The sequence below is a fragment of the Schistocerca cancellata genome, chromosome 5, assembly GCF_023864275.1.
Source record: "Schistocerca cancellata isolate TAMUIC-IGC-003103 chromosome 5, iqSchCanc2.1, whole genome shotgun sequence".
In the NCBI taxonomy this organism is placed as follows: Eukaryota; Metazoa; Arthropoda; class Insecta; order Orthoptera; family Acrididae; genus Schistocerca; species Schistocerca cancellata.
In genome coordinates this window covers 396766583-396781478 of record NC_064630.1, presented here as the reverse complement: position 1 = coordinate 396781478, position 14896 = coordinate 396766583, and the positions used below count along the sequence as shown (strand labels likewise).

The 14896-nt window shown below is 39.0% G+C and overlaps 2 protein-coding genes across 3 annotated transcripts in view; one reads left to right on the top strand and one right to left on the bottom strand.

Moving 5' to 3' along the window:
- Nucleotides 1–203: 203 nt before the first annotated feature.
- LOC126188944 (ATP synthase-coupling factor 6, mitochondrial) lies at nucleotides 204–7073 on the bottom strand. The gene is made up of 4 exons (XM_049930687.1): nucleotides 6962–7073; nucleotides 6568–6723; nucleotides 423–559; nucleotides 204–309 (listed from the first exon to the last, which is right to left on the bottom strand). Exons 2-4 carry the CDS (start codon nucleotides 6720–6722, stop codon nucleotides 278–280), a joined length of 324 nt encoding a protein of 107 aa, XP_049786644.1. The 5' UTR covers nucleotide 6723; nucleotides 6962–7073; the 3' UTR covers nucleotides 204–277.
- A 216-nt stretch (nucleotides 7074–7289) lies between these two features.
- LOC126188941 (ETS-like protein pointed) overlaps nucleotides 7290–14896 on the top strand; it is a 798299-nt gene continuing 790692 nt past the window's right edge. Inside the window, exon 1 of one of the 2 annotated variants that reach the window (XM_049930684.1) lies at nucleotides 7290–7460. The gene's annotated coding sequence lies outside the window, so the exon portion shown is untranslated. The remainder of the gene's footprint in view (nucleotides 7461–14896) is intronic. The other variant, XM_049930685.1, reaches the window with a different exon arrangement.

Below are 14896 nucleotides of genomic sequence, written 5' to 3'. Positions count from 1 at the left end.
TCCCACATTAAGCTGTAAGTCTCTATTTAGTTGGATGTGCAAGTCAGTGAAAGCAAGAGCACTAGGTCCACACCTGGTGAAGATCACTTTCTTCAAACCAACTTCTGTATTAATAGGAGCTTTACACTTAGGCCTTCTTCCTCTATGAGTCTTCACATTTTCTAATTAACACAAAATAAATGTAATATGATAGGTTTCAGATATCTGATATTAACAACATTTATTTAATCAATATTTACAATGAGAATTAACACTAATCGAGTTGATTTCCATACAATTAGGACATGTTGATAGGATCAATCTTTGGATCTGAAACAAATAAAATAAAGTCAAATATAGTCACTGCTTAAAAGTACCTCAATTAATAACTAAAATGAATAAGTTTTTCTGCTTTTCATATGAAAGTTACAATTAACACAAACCTGTGAACTTGAAAGTTGGGAATTTTGTCATATCTTCACCAGGCTTGCCACCAAACTGCTTTGCTACCTTTTCCAGTTCTGCTTTCCATTCACGTTCTATTTCAGGAGTCATATCCACTAATTTTCCTCCTGCTGCCCTGTGGAAGTATCAAAAATTAAGAAATGCAATGACATAAAGCTATGAAAATCCTGGATGAGCTAAAATACACTAAATTCATTAATAAAATCTTACAAATGACTTGCACAATCAATAATAATCAAGCACATACAGGTGACAGATGGTGGTTTAAGTGTCAACTGGTCAAAAGAGACCCAGTTTTTATAAGAAATACTTCAGCAATGGTCAAAGCTTTTATGCAACTGAAAATTGTCATTCCACCTCTCTTCTTAATGCAATTATCTATTCCAAATTTGACACTGTCATTCATTGCTCTCAGCCTTGGTTTCATCTATGTCTTCCATTTTATCTGAAAGAATCAGGAACTGGCTATCAAAGTGCTGGAGGAAACATGTACATTCGCCTGAAGTTGTTTAAGGCAACCACAAAAAATGTTAACCAGAATGGTGAGATATAAATTTAAACATGAGTGCAATGTGTTAACTGCTGTGGCAATGAATGGTGAGAATGAATGATTTCAGACATTCATACTGTTGAAAGAACTGACTGGCACTGCTTGTAAATCCAGTACACTGAAGTTAAACTGATTAATATAGGGCAAAGCTGCACGACATTCCACATTCTTTGAGCACTAACATTGTGTCACTGGAGGATAAAAAACATGTGGCATCACAATGTTTGGACTGTTTTTGACCACGTTCCAGTTTTAAACTGCATGCTATTATAATTCAACAGAAAAAAAAAATCTACTGGCTTCACTGATGGATGCATGAGCCCTGGATGCACTAGATCTGATGCCTAACCTGTAGCACTGGGAGGACATTGTCAGGTAACTACTAATTCACAACTATTTAGAAAGTTGCTGCTCTTTACTTTTGTACATGAAAATTTACATTATTTATTTTACATAAAAATGTTTTTAAGTTACATTACTTTTATCTTTATTTTAGGAAATGGGTGTTCATTTGTTCAGTCCTCTCCAGATGTCTAATTACAGTAATGTTCAATAAACATCAGGATACGCTACTATTCCAAATGTTGTCCACTATGTGCAAGATGCCTGTGCTTGGTGTTAATGTCTCGGGAACTTCAGTAACCTGTAATTTACAAGCAACACACTGGCATAGGAACCTCTGGTAACCACCTTCCTGCATTAAAGACACAATGGACAATTATACCAGTCATCTTCATCTTCAACCCCAGTGAATATCTAATCTGGTAATCACACATAATGTATTGCCATAACTAAGTAACAAAATGAACCTCAGTAAAGGTTTTCAAAAATTATAAAGCATATAATGTATTAACAACACAACAAATAAGATTAAGAATCTCATTTGTGGAAATTTATAAGTATTGTGGAATTCTCTACACCGAAAACCAAAGCAAACCATGAAGGTAAGGTAAAGCTGTCATCAAACCAAAAAGCTGGTTTGAACATCACATTGCAATCATTACCCACGGATGGCCCTATTAAAACTGGCATGCTATCGCATTCCTCCGACCATTGAACTTACTTATCCAGGCCAGTTATTTGCCAACCAACAGCAAGATGTGGTCGTCAAACCACAGCCAAACTTGTCAACTTTCACATCCACAAATCCTTGTCAGAAGTGAAACAAATGATCAACAAAAAAGAATCCTAAGACCAACTGAGAGTATAAACACAGTTTTCTTTATCTGTAATCTGACACTTACCACCAAGTCACACTGATTTTTACAGAGTATTCATTGTATTTGAAACAAGATACATTTACAATCTAACAAGACATCACCTGCATGCAGTATCTGAGAACAGCCTTATTAAAAGAGGAAGGGTGTAGATGACCTGTTAACATGAGACAGGCTCTATTATTATAGGAATACCCAAATGAAAATTTATCAAGAATCAGGCTAGATCTGTAGTATATTCTGTGTTTAACAGGGATACCATCATTCACAGCCAGTTGAACTAAAGGTGCTATACCTACACCTTCCTGTTTTGCATAAAAATTACTCAATCCAGAAACAAGAAAATCACACACACACTACACACAAAGCAAGGGAAAATTTTTCACTGCCAGTATTTATTTGGCAAGGGGAAGAGAGGCAGTGGCATTCCTGATCACTAGACTTTGCGCCAATGATCTGGTTTAAATACCAAACATCTCCGCAGTGTCTCATGAAGTGAAGGCATATGACACTATTGGTGGTGGTCCTTCCTTCTTCTTCCACCACACACACACACACACACACACACACACACACACACACACACACACGTATGTAGTATTGCAAATATTGTAACAGAGCATGCTGCAAATAAATACACTAGAAAGAAAGTGTGACAAGAAGTAGTGAACATCATTATTATAGCATTTATGGTCCAATAATTCATTTCCATACTAGTAAAAGCAGCAGGGGACTGTCTTTGAGGCATTGCAGGATTGTACCTACAACTTGCTTGGTTTTTATAGCTGATTTGTGGCTTGTGTGTAGCTCTGGAATTCCTTGAAGTTTGAAGTCAAACTCTTCTTAAAGACATTTAACATTTGTCTGCAAGCCTGTTACTGCTTTTAAACCTGCGATATTATTCTCTCTTTTTAACAGCTTTTTAATTTCCTCCTTAAACTACAGTGAATCCCCCCTTCTTTTTTTTTACTGCGCTATTATTTTAGTCCATCACTAAACAGTAACATCTACAAATACCTCACAGTACTGACAGCTATAATCTGAATAATTGGAACTGCTGTATTGTTAATATTTTTACAAGATCTCACAGGCATTAAGAGACTTCAGTTTCTATTCAAAATGCTGCCAACTACCACAGTAACCATTACAGCTGACACACCTGCATTACCACTAGCCAATTTATCACCCTGCAGAGTGAACTGAAGGTCTAGATAGAGTGGTGGCACTGTCATATTTATTTCTAAGCAACAGGGATGGAAAGCATTAATGGCATACACTGAGGTATTCTTGCAAATGAGAAAGCACCACACACTACACAGTTATAAGTCAAAGCCTTCAACAGCACAATAATTAAACACTGACTGGCACTTTTGTTTGACAATACTCCCCTCAACACTTTAACATACCAACAGTGTAAAATCTGAGAGCCACTATTAACCACTGACTGCTTCCATTGTCATATTTCATTTTTCATAAAAAAAAAATGTACCATGCCCATTTTGAAGCATCTCGTTCATGGATGTGATGACTCATTTGTTCTGACATCTTTTAAGACCAGATATCACAGTCAGAATAATTTTTCTCAGAGTTCTCCTGTTAGCCTCGAAACACACTTCTGTGCAACAAAAGGTGTTGATTTTAAATACAAAACTAGTATTTCTTTGCACTGTTCAAAATATTGCAAATTAATGCCTAACACACTGGTCCACGTCATCAATGTAATTGATTTTGAATTTCGATCATATCCTACTCAGCATCATTATCTCATAATTTAATTTTGCACAACCCTGACTTACTCTACTTAAATATTTTTTCTACACCTAGATGTTAGTACACGCACCCCTTTCTCCTTGGTAATAAATGTAATAAAGTTAACAGAAAGTATTTTCTATGAACAGTTTTCGTCTTTGCATTGTAAGATAACAATGTGCGCTACTTTGAAATGGAACATGGTTTACCCTGTCACGTGACCACGTTAGTTCCAGATGTGGCATAGTCTACAGTTAGATTTATCGAGATGTGACAACACTGAGTGGAAGCTTATTCCTGAAAAGACTAGAAGTATTCTATTTCAAGAGTGTAGATAATCCTAGTCCCTAGTTCATAAAGTAAATTTCCCAAGACAAACTAAGATAGAGATTAAAGCACTCAGTCCAAAGGGATGCCTGTAGTTACGGGGTATTGTAATCGCATAACCCTAATTAGTATAGCAAATGCAGACTGAATCCACTATCTTAGCAATAGTTCTTTAACAATATATTCATCTAGTTTAACCACTTTTTCCTCACATACTATTTGTGTACTAGAATTTACTTCATCATATTTTCAGAAGAGAGAGTAGCTGAAGTAGTGTTGATGCAGAAAAATATGCAAATGGTTGCCAAGGATAAAGTACGTGATGCCACACATAAGTACAGATATTGTGCACTGAACATTGTGATCACATCTGCTGTCTTTAGGCAGTGATTCTGTGGTGGTGAACATTGTGTTATCAGTAGCCAGATAGTGAATTATGAAGACTTTCAATCCTGCCGATAGCTGTATCCTTTTGGGACTTGTTAGTGGAACAGAGGTGACAGGAAGTTAACCTATGCAATTGAAATGAGTTTTTCTAAGGAATCAGTGGAATTTTCTTGCAACACCTTTACTCTTACAATGAACAAATGTCCCAAACATTGGCTGCTTGGCATTCTTAAGCATGGTAATTCTAAAGACACGCCACCTAACTCCTAATCATCGCTAATTTGCAGCTTGTGCTTTACAGTGCTATCTGCATTTTATTTGTTATTTAGATAAATAAACTCTGGCCCAACATGCTGGGGCTGGCAGTCATGTGTGCGTGAGATGTGCTTGCTTGTGTGTGTGTGTTTTTACTGACAAACGCTGTGGCCGTTAGCTATATGTGAGTGTCTTAATTGTTCCTTTATGCAACTTGACATGTCTTCTTTATGGTAAGTAGCAATCTGTATTTTTTCACATCCTCTGTTATACATCTTAAACTTCAAAGTATACCATTGTTCAATACATGTTACGTGAAAATTAGAAGGCAGACTGGGCCTCAAACGAGAAACACTGTCTGTCGAGAGCAGTGCACTACCAGTCTACATCTTTTCTCCAAAAGCCACATTATAACGTATGACAGATGGTAGTTCATACACCACTGTCATTTCCCCAATTCCAGGCATGAATGTTTCACACAAAGATCAACTGTTGGCAAGCCTCAGTGTGAGCTCGAATGTCTACTTCAACCTTCATGGTCTTTTGTGATACGTTTGTATAAAACAAAGGAGGAAGCAAAATCAATTGTCACCTTTCAATTTTATCAAGACCTTGGGCTCAGTATGCCACTTCAATCGTCATTTAAAAACATAACACAGAGGCAACCAAATGAACATTGGGTTATTTCAATTTCTGTTTATGGATGTATGATATCAATGATCAATACGTTCTACAATATATTACTACACAAATGGCATACTTGTCACCACCCAAACAAAGATGTGTAAAGTAATACACAAGGTATTACATACAAACAAAGCATAATCTGTACATACCATACAAGTTAGTGTATACATATTCATTTTGAAGTTCTGTGTAGATTGTTTGGAAATACATTCAATACCTCTGCTAGTATCAAGTACATTGTAATTTGGTGGAGGTCACAAGGGAAAATCTCAACAGAGTGCCGCTAATGTAAGGTACTGGAGGGTGTAAGTCTAGCAAAGGAGGGCAGAGGTAAGCTACAAAATACAGCCCACGTAAAATCCGAATATATCAAAACTGCACAAAATTTAATCTGAGTAGCGCTTTGAGCAACCACAGGCATTTGCCTTACGCAAATGGAGTTAATTTCACTTAATCATAATTTTGCTGTGATCCTTGCACTCAAACTACACTCATGCTATTTTCTTGAAGTGGTTTCATATCTCGATACCCAAAAGGTAAGAACTTGACTCCTCTGCAGCTGTTGACACATTAACAAAACCTAAAGAAATCTGGACTTTTTCATATAGTACCTGGAAGTGATAGGATTTCTGTTGCTCCAAGAACTGGCTAAAAAGATTTGGTTGACCTGTCTGATAGCTTGGTTGTGGTGACAGACTGCCTGTAGCATATCTTGAGGTCTATGATAGGTTGCAAGATGATAATTTGGTTGAGAGTTGGAGTAGCCAACGAATGTGAAAGCTAGATTTTCGAAGTTCATGCCTTTACATCCTACAGAACGAAATGCTATTATATTCATTACGTTTCTAATTAATCACTACTCCAGGAACTTGATGCATTAGGGTGCAATGTAATACAAATACATAATCTAGCTCTTTTCTATTCTAAATTCGTTTAATTTTTAGTACTTACTGGCTTTTCTTGGCATAATCTCTAACTTTATCGATGAATAACTGCTGAATCGGATCTGTAGCCTTCTGTAGGGCAGGTGCAACTATACCAAAATTGCGCCGAAGCAGAAGGGGGATGGCTTTCTTTGAACGCTGCAGAAAATGAGATGTGAGCATTCTGAAAACGAGGGCAGAATTTTAAAGTTGGAACTCCTTAATACAGCCATTAGAGTGTAATAATACAAAAGAACGACAGGGAAAGACTTAAAAGTATATGAGCTTTATTTCTCAGTCTATTACACAATTTATGATATACAATCGATTTCAGATTGTATCCACTAAAACCCACATCAATATATTTTTTCTAGTACCATACTCTTATTAAACACAAACTAATTTTCTAATAAACTTCTTACGTGCACAACTTATTTATCGCGATCACTTCCACCGAGAACGACCGCTATCAGATGCTCAGGCGCTAATGGCGGACGGCGAGCGGAACCACTCGGTTAGTGGCGCAGCAATTGTAAGAAAGAAACAACAGCTTAAATGCATATGAAAACAAATACAGAAATATATATTATTATTTATAACTGCAAAAATGCGTTCAAAACTGTGAAGTTTTGCTATATTTAGTTACGTCACTGATGTTTATAGTGTTTTCCTACGTCACAAGCAGCGTGGTAGAGGCGACCAATAGGAAACGTTGTTTCCTTTCATTCATCCATTCATTCATTTACTGACTGCGCTCGGCAGCCATAATCTTTGCGTTTTATGTTGTGATCAGTACTACAGAGCAGTGTGTGTGAGTGTGTGTGCGTGCGCGAGCGTGACGTACAAAGGTGGCTGTCATTAGCTGTGAGGACGCGTAAACCTAGAACAGTTCGAGCGACTTGCTGTGTTTGCTACTGAAAGGTGAGGCCGTTAAAAATTAGAACTAATCGTACACAACGTTTGCCTGACCGGGAAAATGGTTGTCATCTATTAATAAATTGAAAAGCCCGTAAGAAACTCGTACCATCTCTGTAATTTCCCAACATTTACATCGCTTGTCTTGTGTGATACGTAGAACATGCCTTGCGCGAAGACACGCGGTTTCCGCGTCAACAATGAACATTGTTTATCTGTGCTTCCAGGCACCGGGCGGCACCGCATACTCTCATTGTCAAAGGAACTGTATTCATTTTAGTTTCTAATATGACTGTATAGATACCAATTGTAAAATCTGAGCTTGTTGTAAGAGGTTTTTTTTCCAGTTGTACACTTTTTTGTGACCTCTTCGAACTTTGGTATATCTCTATTTGTACTGACGCAGAATTGTAAAATAGATCGGCGAACGTCCACACAGCAATAAATGAAGTAATTTGGTTTTGTATCGCTGTTGGAAAAGCATGTCGTGCACATGACGTCAGAAAAACCTGTTATGTATGGGTCTGAATATGTAAGTTTTATATCTATACTTATATACGTGAAAACTGTTTTCTGACAATAATAATTGCCGGCTGGCGCTGTCCTCGAGACGCGGGGAATCATGTTCGTAGGAATCAGAGTACACATCTCAGTCCGGTCAATCTGAATTTTGTTTTCTGTGGTATCTGACTGATAAGTGGTAGGATTCCTTTATCAGCTACATGGGCGATTCGTTCCACTATTCTTGTCCAACAAATCCACGGAAGCATCGTTAAATATAATGTCGACTTCTTGTGTAAGATTCATAAAACTGCTAGGTAACTCGAATTTTCATCCCATGTCTTCTTCAATATATTAAAATTTAAATAAAAATAAATTCACAATAAGAAATCTAGAACACACTAATTTTGATGTGGCTAGAGAATTTGACATTTAGGAAACAACGAAAGGAAATGATTCGTCCCCGTAAATAAATAAATAAATAAATAAATGGCAGTTTCTAAGCAAACAGGAATTTATGAGGAAATAAGGTAATAACGACAATTCGGGATAGACAACTGCTGTACATCTGTGTATATTCAGAGTCATTTATATTGTATATTTATGCACGATATTAATTTTGTCTGTCGAATATTAATCACCATTAAAGTTAAAACAACGATACGCAAGTTCTTTTGAACAACAGTGTTTAATCAAATGTATAAATTTGTGAGAAACAACGGTAGCAGTATATGATGACTTGTAGGGACATACCATAGAGAAGTAAGAAACATGTTATGACCACGGTTTTTTTTACGTGAGGCCAGAAAACTTATTGAATTAGGTTACAATAGATATAACCATCGATAACTAAACTGTTGGACTACGGTGTCACGTTGCATAACTTTGGCGGTTTTACAATTATCAGGTCAAAAGTCACAGGTGGTGGTTGCTACTGCGTGGAATTCCGAAGAATGTCGATATTCGACGTGATAGAGTTACATCTGCCTACAATACTGCAAGCTTTCGGTGCGCACTCTGGAAGTAGGTTCTGACGCATTATAATTGCAGGAAGCTTTGAAGGGTGCACAACAACACTGATGTTTCTTCTAGCTAACACTCTATTTAAATAATGAATAGTAAAATTGTAATGTCATACAAGCGCAAATAGTGTGTGTGTGTGTGTGTGTGTGTGTGTGTGTGTGTGTGAGAGAGAGAGAGAGAGAGAGAGAGAGAGAGAAAATTCCCTATCCCTGATCACATTGGCTGAGATGTGGGGCGTACTAACGTCCAATCGCCAAAAAGTGAAAGTCTCTGGTGTTACCGAAGTTCCGAATATTAAATTACTGATATAGGGAACCGAATCTGTTATAGCATCACTGCAATCATTTTTATGAGCTAACGCTATGCAGCCAATTCGCCCTACCGTAGCCGAAGCTCGTAATGTCTTAACAGGCTTCCTTCCTACTATCATACCGTCTTCCAGTGAATTCAGTCGAAACATTCTGTGGCACAACTTTGATTTGCGGTGGGCCTGCTTCATATGTAAGGTAACACCTTACCAGTCTCTTGTAGTTGGCTGAAGAAATTGAGCTTCCGTTAAGTTTTCAAAGCTCACCTTCGAAATACCTTGCACTTCCAGCTGATGAATCATCTTATTTCGTTGTAACATGTTTGTTATCTTGCACCTTCATCTATATTCGCCGCCAATGTTTCATCGTAGAATGTCGATTCATTTCTCTGGCCCATCAATTTTTTCTCTCAGTTGCTCCTTCAATTTTTCACTTTAGAATCATTGTTCTTTTTGTAAGAAGTTTCCGATGATCTTCTTTCCTCAAACATTCTTTATAATTGTATAGGTTAAATGGCAACTGTCATTTTGCAACGGTAGCTGCTGTGGAAGAAAGAATCCGAGAAACGAAGATGACATGTATTCTGTGTAGTGTCTCTTAATTTCGAGCTTAACGCGCCCGCAAAGCTTTTAACATTATTTTCTACGACCACATTTCAAATATTTCCAGTGTTTCTTCTCCCTTTTTCATGTACACCACGTTTCACTTTTATATAAAGCTCCCCTCCAGGCGTAATTATAGCAACTTCTTACCGAGTTTGTAGTTAATATTTGATACAAACTGTCGTAGAGGCCGTTATCAGGTGGCAGCACTCATGATAAAAGGCATTCTTCATTTTGCTGATACTTCACTGTTTGTCTCTAGTACATATAAGCGGCAGTAACCAGTAAACTTCACAGAAAAATTTTGAAAGTAGGCCTGAAAATAAGATTTAAATAACGTGTAACCAATTACGGAAACCAAAAATTATACAAATTAACAATGGAGCCACAGACCAATAAAGAACTTTTTACATACTGTGCAGCTGTAGTTAACAACTTTGATCGTCAGCAAATTAAATAAACCAAAGAGAAAAAGTTGCCTGTAGTGGTTTCGGTACTCAAAGCGTTTGAAAAGGAAAGTTACAGTCGCTTCGTATTACCAACTGTGACTAGCCGCATTGAGACATGGACTTTTAATTCGAAAACCTTTCAAAATCTGAGAGCAGCGCAGCGAGAAATTGCGGGAATTATTAGAACTATGGACTTACCAGGAGAGAGAAGTAAGCAGAGAAATGGACTAGGGGACAGACTAGATGAAAATGTAATTAATACTAAAGTGAGCTGTGCATTTGGCCAACGAAAGGGTGGTAAATGGACCAAGCTTTTCTTCGCGGGATTCTAGCCTAGGAAATAAGAAATTAACAGAGATGCCAATCCAATGGATGGTGCGTGAATAACTACACACGTGGACGTGCGTAGCTAAGAGCATTATGCATGGAGATGTCTGAAGGGACAAGGGAGTCTTTATCTAACAATAGCTGAAAGACGTCTTAGCCACCATATTCAGTTTTCTACTTACCCAAAAGGAGCATAGTTACCTTGTGGACAAGGCAGAAGTTCTCTACATAGAGCAGTTTTCAAGAAAATTCTCACTTTTTTATGGAAATGGCGTAGGTCGCATGCAATACATACAGTACATTTAGTTTGTACTTCTGCCACGTGAAGAATGACGGCCGTGTTCTACAGCTGGTGTAAGAACATAAGTCTCCTTTCCGCAAGTGCCATTGTGCTATGTCACAAGTAATACTCCCGTTTCCAGTAAGTAATGTTATATCTCTGGAATGGCTTTCTTTGTACCCTTCTCTGAAGCTTTCACGTAGTTTGATATTCTACGTAGTAGCTCAAAATATTGCATATCCAATTTGAACTCGCATCGCGGAGTGTTCTTTTCGTGATTTAGTTTTCTACCAGCAGCGATGTTGTTGATGGCGAATTTCAAACATATGAATACCAGGTCAGTAGTCCACTTCAAGAAAGTTATCAGACTTTACCGAGAGTGATACCAACACGTCGCTCGGATTGAAAAACAGAGACGCTGCCTCAGGTATTCAAACTCAAGTTAATGCGGACCTTAGAGGATCCTAAAGTGTATGTTTTCATATGAAAAGCCAAAGTAAAATTTTGCCAAACGAACTTAAAAAGAAGAGCTAAGAAATTTTGTCGTAACATAATGTCAGAGAAGAGATCGAAACAGTCTGTTCAGTCGCTCAGTGCCCATATTGACACCGGAGTGGAGAACGACAGAAAAATGGTCGAAATACTGAATTATATCTCCCGAAAATGTTTCGTCGCAGAAGATCATAATACGGGTCTTCCTACCGCTGTCGCACTGACGCCGAAATGGCAGATAATGATGAGCGACCCCAAAATAGAAAATAAAGACCTCAGTAGTGGAAAGGCAGTTCATCTGAGAGGTTGTACAGTGGCCATGCGAAAGAACATGCCTCCCCTTCTAGCAGTTGTTTATGGTAGGCCACTGGAGCATCAAAGGATACTCAGCGGTTGGAAAAAAACAAAAACAAAAAAAAACAGATAAATCCCGTTTTCATGGAGGGTCATAGGGTAAATTATAGGCTTATACCGATGTCGTAGAATTATGGAACATTTGTCATCCTCACGCATTATGACGTTTTCTGCGAACGAAAATCTGCTGCCTAAAAGTCAACTTGAACTCCGGAAACAGAGGACCGCTCTGTTCGTCCATGATACCCAGAGCGCCGTAGATAAAGGCGATAAGGTGATCCCGTCTTCTTTCACTTCCGGAATGAATTCGATACAGTTTCGCGCAGTCGTTTAGTGAACAAAATGCGGCCATTTACCAAGTGGTGGAAGAGATTTGTGGCAAGAGTTCCTGACATACAACACGCCATTCTTGACGAAACAGAATCGACAGATGTGGCGGTAATTTCGGGAATACACTGAGCAAGTTTAAATATCTACATCAACATGTTTACTCTGCAAGTCACAATTACGTACGTGGCAGAGGGTTATCGAACCACCTTCAAGCTATTTCGCAACCGTTCCACTCGTAGAACAGCGCGCGGGAAAAATGAACGCTTAAATCTTTCCGAGCGAGCTCTGATTTCTCTTATTTTATTGTGATGATCCATCTTCCCTCTGTTGGTGGGCGCCAGCAAAATATATTTTCAGTCTGTGGACGAAGTTGTTGATAGAAATTTCATGAGATCTTGCCGCAACGAAATCGCTTTTGCTTTAATGATTACCACCCCAATTCGCTTATGATATCCGTGACATTCTTTTTCATATTTCGCGATGATACCAAACGCGATGCCCGTCTTTGAACTTTTTGGATGTCCTTTCTCAGTCCCATCCGCTGCGGATCCTACATAGCACAGTAATGCCCCAGAAATGGGCGGCCAGATGTGGTGTAAGCAGTCTCTGTAGTAGTCCTGTGGCATTTGCTGTGTGTTCAGTGAATAACTCGTAGTCCTTGATTTGCTTTCCACACAACATTATCTATGTGACAGCTCCAATTTAAATTATTCGTTATTGTAATCCCCAAGAATTTGGCAGAGCTTACAGCCTATAGATTTGTGTGATTTGTCTTGTAATCGAAATTTAGCGGGTTCGTTTGAGTAGTTATGTGGATGGACTCCACACTTCTCGTTATGTAGAATCAATTGCCAATTTCCGCAACATACCAGTATCTTGTTTGAATCGTTGTGCAATTTGTTGTGATCATCTGATGACTTTATAAGACGGTAAATGACAGTATCAACTACAAAAAATCTAAGAGGGCTGCTCAGATTGCCTCCTATATCGTTTATGTAGATCAGGGACGGCAGAGGGACTATAACACTTCTTTCGGAAACGCCAGATATTACCTCTATTTTACTCGATGACTTTCCGTCAATTACTACGAACTGCAACTTTTCTGACAGAAAATCACGAATCTAGTCGCACAACCGAGACATACTCCATAGGGACGCAATTTGGTTAGAAGTCGCATGTGAGAAATAGTGTCAAAAGCCTTCTGAAAATATATAAAAAAAGGAATCCATTTGACATCCACCGTCGATATCACTCATTACTTTGTGAGAATAAAGAGCTAGTTGAGTACCACAAGAACGAAACCCGCCCGGTTAACCGTTCGGTCTAACGCACTGCTTTCTGAGCGGCAAGGTCCCCGGCACGAATCCGTCCGGCGTATTAGTGTCTAGGTCCGGTGTGCCGGCCAGTCTGTAGATGGTTTTTAAGGCGGTTTTCCATCTGCCTCGGCGAATGCGGGACGGTTCCCCTTATTCCGCCTCAGTTACACTGCGCAAACACTTTCTCCGCGTACGCTTACACAATGATTACTCTACCATGCAAACATTGGGGGTTACACTCGTCTGGTGCGAGACGTCCCCGGGAGTGTCCACAGGGAGCCGAACCGCACAGTAACCCTGGGTTCGGTGTGGGGCGGCGGTGGGGTGAGTGGACTGTTGTGGGATTGTGGACCACTGAGGACTACGGCGGTGACGATGCCTCTCCGTCGTTTCTAGGTCCCCAGTTCCATACAATACAATACCACATGAACGATATTTTATGAATTAGTGTTGGCTGTTTGTCGATAAATCGTTCTGTTCGAGAGAACCCGTCATGTTCGAATACAGTATATGTTCCAAAGTCCTACTGCAAATCGACGTTAGAGATATGGATCTGTAATTCATCGGATTAATCCTATTTCATTTCCAATCTGTATGTAAGGAACTTTCGACGAGCGATCGGTTGTATATGATTGCTAAGTATTGGGCTGTTGTATCAACATACTCTGAAAGGAACTTAACTCGTGTACAATCTCAACCGGAGGCCTTGCCTTTAAGTGATTTAAGCTGCTTCGCTACACCGAAGATATCCTACTTAGAAATTACTCATGTTGACAGCTGTTCTTGACTCGAATTCGGGAATATTTTCTTTATATACTTTGGTGTAGGAATTTCGGATGGCCATTATTGTTTACAGTTTAATGAACTAGTGGATAACGTTGGAGGTTCTCTGAGGCTACTCGCGGGCGATGCTGCTGTCTGAAAATCGAGAAGGCTTCAGCGAAACGCTGGATGACTTGCCGAGGGTGGACGATTGGTGATGGGCATAAAGAGGCGAAGTAATAAACTACTGTTCGACGGAATGCCGTCTTTTTTTAGCCGCTTGCGTTCCCGTTTGTGTTTGCCGTCTGAGTTATCGGCCGTTTTTGCGAATGATGCGCGGACTGTCGATCGCGTTTTCTTTTTATCCGTCGTAGCAATATGGCGAAGGCCATTAAATTTTAGTTCTGAACCTCCGTTTTTCTATGGCGTATTTTATAGACCTTTCTCCACGTCCTTGTTTTACGCTGTCTTCTCTTCCATCGATTGGGATTGACATGTAGTCGTTCTTAACTCCCCTCTTCGTTTTCTACAATTTTGACATGGGCGCGTATGATCCTAGTTGTTTTTGCGCCCCAAAACAAAACAAAACTGTTTGATTACACAAATGCCGACATATCACTGGAAACAGTAACCACCGTAAAATGCCTAGGAGAAACAATCCGTATCCCCCTATAGTGAAATGACCACATAAATCAAAG

Excerpts from the sequence above, each read along its gene's own strand:
- LOC126188944 (XM_049930687.1), bottom strand. The coding sequence starts at position 6,722 with ATGCTCACATCTCATTTTCTGCAGCGTTCAAAGAAAGCCATCCCCCTT. Across the intron at positions 560-6,567 it reads GATTATGCCAAGAAAAGCCA|GGCAGCAGGAGGAAAATTAG; the intron begins GTAAGTACTAAA and ends ATACTTCCACAG. Across the intron at positions 310-422 it reads CCCAACTTTCAAGTTCACAG|ATCCAAAGATTGATCCTATC; the intron begins GTTTGTGTTAAT and ends TATTTGTTTCAG.